Source organism: Pongo pygmaeus, chromosome 3 (assembly GCF_028885625.2).
Source record: "Pongo pygmaeus isolate AG05252 chromosome 3, NHGRI_mPonPyg2-v2.0_pri, whole genome shotgun sequence".
Taxonomy (NCBI): domain Eukaryota; kingdom Metazoa; phylum Chordata; class Mammalia; order Primates; family Hominidae; genus Pongo; species Pongo pygmaeus.
In genome coordinates this window covers 125,499,719-125,502,850 of record NC_072376.2, presented here as the reverse complement: position 1 = coordinate 125,502,850, position 3,132 = coordinate 125,499,719, and the positions used below count along the sequence as shown (strand labels likewise).

Sequence of the window (3,132 nt, the reverse complement as noted above, 5' to 3'; positions counted from 1 at the left end):
TTATTTTTAATTAGGAAGAGTATTTATTTCTGCTCCTTTCATATATCTTATTGTTCAGGAAACAGTCTTACGTACATATCTGAAATAATCTACCATCACACACTCTAGTTAAAGGCAAAGCACCATAGGTAAAGCTGATAAGCTGTCCAGAGTTCTCAGCTTACGGAACCTTGCTTCTTAATTTTATGTTAATTTCTGAAAATCAGAAATGTCATCTCCAAAAAATGTTAAGGGGGTTGTAAAAAATAATTATTTGATATTATAGTTGTAGATATGGAGTAAGAAATGAAAAACTAAGAAGAAAATGCCACTAAACATAATTGGTATAGCAATAGGACAGCAGGAAAAAAGAATACTGTAATAAAATTGTCTCTTTAATACCAAGAAATTCTAGTCCAAGCTTCAATACGCTTCCTGTTTTTTGCACTGGATATTTCTTTTACTGCTGCTCTTCATTCTTTTCCACATGTCGTATTAGAGGATTGGTACAGTCTTTAAAACTTCATTGACAGGAGCAAATCCAGTATCCACTGATTTCTTCTCAAAGGCACTCTAACCCATCAGATAGCCTGGCAGTTTCATTCTCATGAATACTCTAGCCATGAAAAAATTTAATAGGACACAGACAAATCCAATGAATAGAAGAAGAAATCTATTGAGTTTGGGGATCTTTGGTGCATTCAATGGGTCCAGGATTATGAAACTTAAACCTCCCATGGTAAACAGGAAGCTGGATGCAAGTCTTTCCATAATATATTGTCCATTTACTCTGTAGGCCAAGAAAGGTACTGGCCTCTGATACCCATGTTCATCAGTCATAGAGCCAACACTTGGAGGTTCAACAATAACATCATAAATTATTCCTCCAGTGATGAGGAAGTAAGACACCGTCACCAGAGCATACACAGTCATGGCCGATGGTATGTGCAGCCAGGGCGGCTTCTTCAGCTTCAGGTTGGGACATTTAAGCACTAAGAATGGGACACGGTACAAAGTCTCCATGTTGGTGGCAGCAAGCTATTTATTTATTTATTTTATTTTTATTTTTATTTTTTGAGACGGAGTCTCACTCAGTCGCCCAGGATGGAGTGCGGTGGCACGATCCGGGCTCACTGCTAGCTCCGCCTCTTGGGTTCACGCCATTCTCCTGCCTCAGCCTCCCGAGCAGCTGGGACTACAGGCGCCCACCAGCATGCCCGGTTAATTTTTTGTATTTTTAGTAGAGACGGGGTTTCACTGTGCTAGCCAGGATGGTCTCGATCTCCTGACCTCGTGATTCGCCTGCCTCGACCTCCCAAAGTGCTGGGATTACAGGCATGAGCCAACGCGCCCGGCCTACTATTTGTTTATTTTTAAGACAAGGTCTTGCTGTGTCACCCAGGATAGGGCACAGTGATGTGATAACGGCTCACTGCAGCCTAGACCACCTGGGCTAAAGAAATCCTCCCACATCAGCTTCCCAAGTAGCTGGAACTATAGTTGCATTTCACCAGGCCAGCTAATTTTTAAATTTTTTGGTAGATACAGGGTTTTGCCATGTTAAAAATTTCTCTCTTTTATGCTCTTATTTTACCTATGTTATGCATTCTTTCACTTACTCAATAAATACTTTTGAGTACCTACTATGTGTCAGGCATTGTACTATACTGTCACTCTACTGTGATGATTTACGTGTCTCCCCCTTACTTGAACATAAGCTCCCTAGATACAGATTCCATTTAGATACAGTATTGAATGGGTGAATGGATGATGGATGGATGGATGGATAGATGGATGGATGCATGGAGACTTTTGATGGTAGCTAACAGGGTTCCTTTACAAGCTCCTATATGTATATATTTATATATATATAAATATATATAACCATATATTTTTATATATAAATATATATAACCATATATTTTTATATATAAATATATATAACCATATATTTTATATATATAAATATATATAACCATATATTTTATATATATAAATATATAACCATATATTTTTATATATAAATATATATAACCATATATTTTATATATAAATATATATAACCATATATTTTATATATAAATATATATAACCATATATTTATATGTATATATAACCATATATTTATATATAAATATATATAACCATATATTTATATATATATAACCATATATTTATATCTAAATATACATAACCATATATTTATATGTATATAAATATACATAACCATATATTTATATACAAATATACATAACCATATATTTATATATAAATATACATAACCATATATTCACAGATATAAATATACATAACCATATATTCACAGATATAAATATACATAACCATATATTCACAGATATAAATATACATAACCATATATTCACAGATATAAATATACATAACCATATATTCACAGATATAAATATACATAACCATATATTCACAGATATAAATATACATAACCATATATTCACAGATATAAATATACATAACCATATATTCACAGATATAAATATACATAACCATATATTCACAGATATAAATATACATAACCATATATTCACAGATATAAATATACATAACCATATATTCACAGATATAAATATACATAACCATATATTCACAGATATAAATATACATAACCATATATTCACAGATATAAATATACATAACCATATATTCACAGATATAAATATACATAACCATATATTCACAGATATAAATATACATAACCATATATTCACAGATATAAATATACATAACCATATATTCACAGATATAAATATACATAACCATATATTCACAGATATAAATATACATAACCATATATTCACAGATATAAATATACATAACCATATATTCACAGATATAAATATACATAACCATATATTCACAGATATAAATATACATAACCATATATTCACAGATATAAATATACATAACCATATATTCACAGATATAAATATACATAACCATATATTCACAGATATAAATATACATAACCATATATTCACAGATATAAATATACATAACCATATATTCACAGATATAAATATACATAACCATATATTCACAGATATAAATATACATAACCATATATTCACAGATATAAATATACATAACCATATATTCACAGATATAAATATACATAAC

General features: G+C 30.5%; 1 protein-coding gene across 1 annotated transcript; it reads right to left on the bottom strand.

The window, feature by feature from the left end:
* Nucleotides 1–424: 424 nt before the first annotated feature.
* On the bottom strand, nt 425–1,011 carry LOC129035396 (oligosaccharyltransferase complex subunit OSTC-like). The gene has a single exon (XM_054485720.2). The coding sequence runs from the start codon at nt 1,000–1,002 to the stop codon at nt 553–555; it is 450 nt and encodes a 149-aa protein (XP_054341695.1). The 5' UTR covers nt 1,003–1,011; the 3' UTR covers nt 425–552.
* Nucleotides 1,012–3,132: the final 2,121 nt, after the last annotated feature.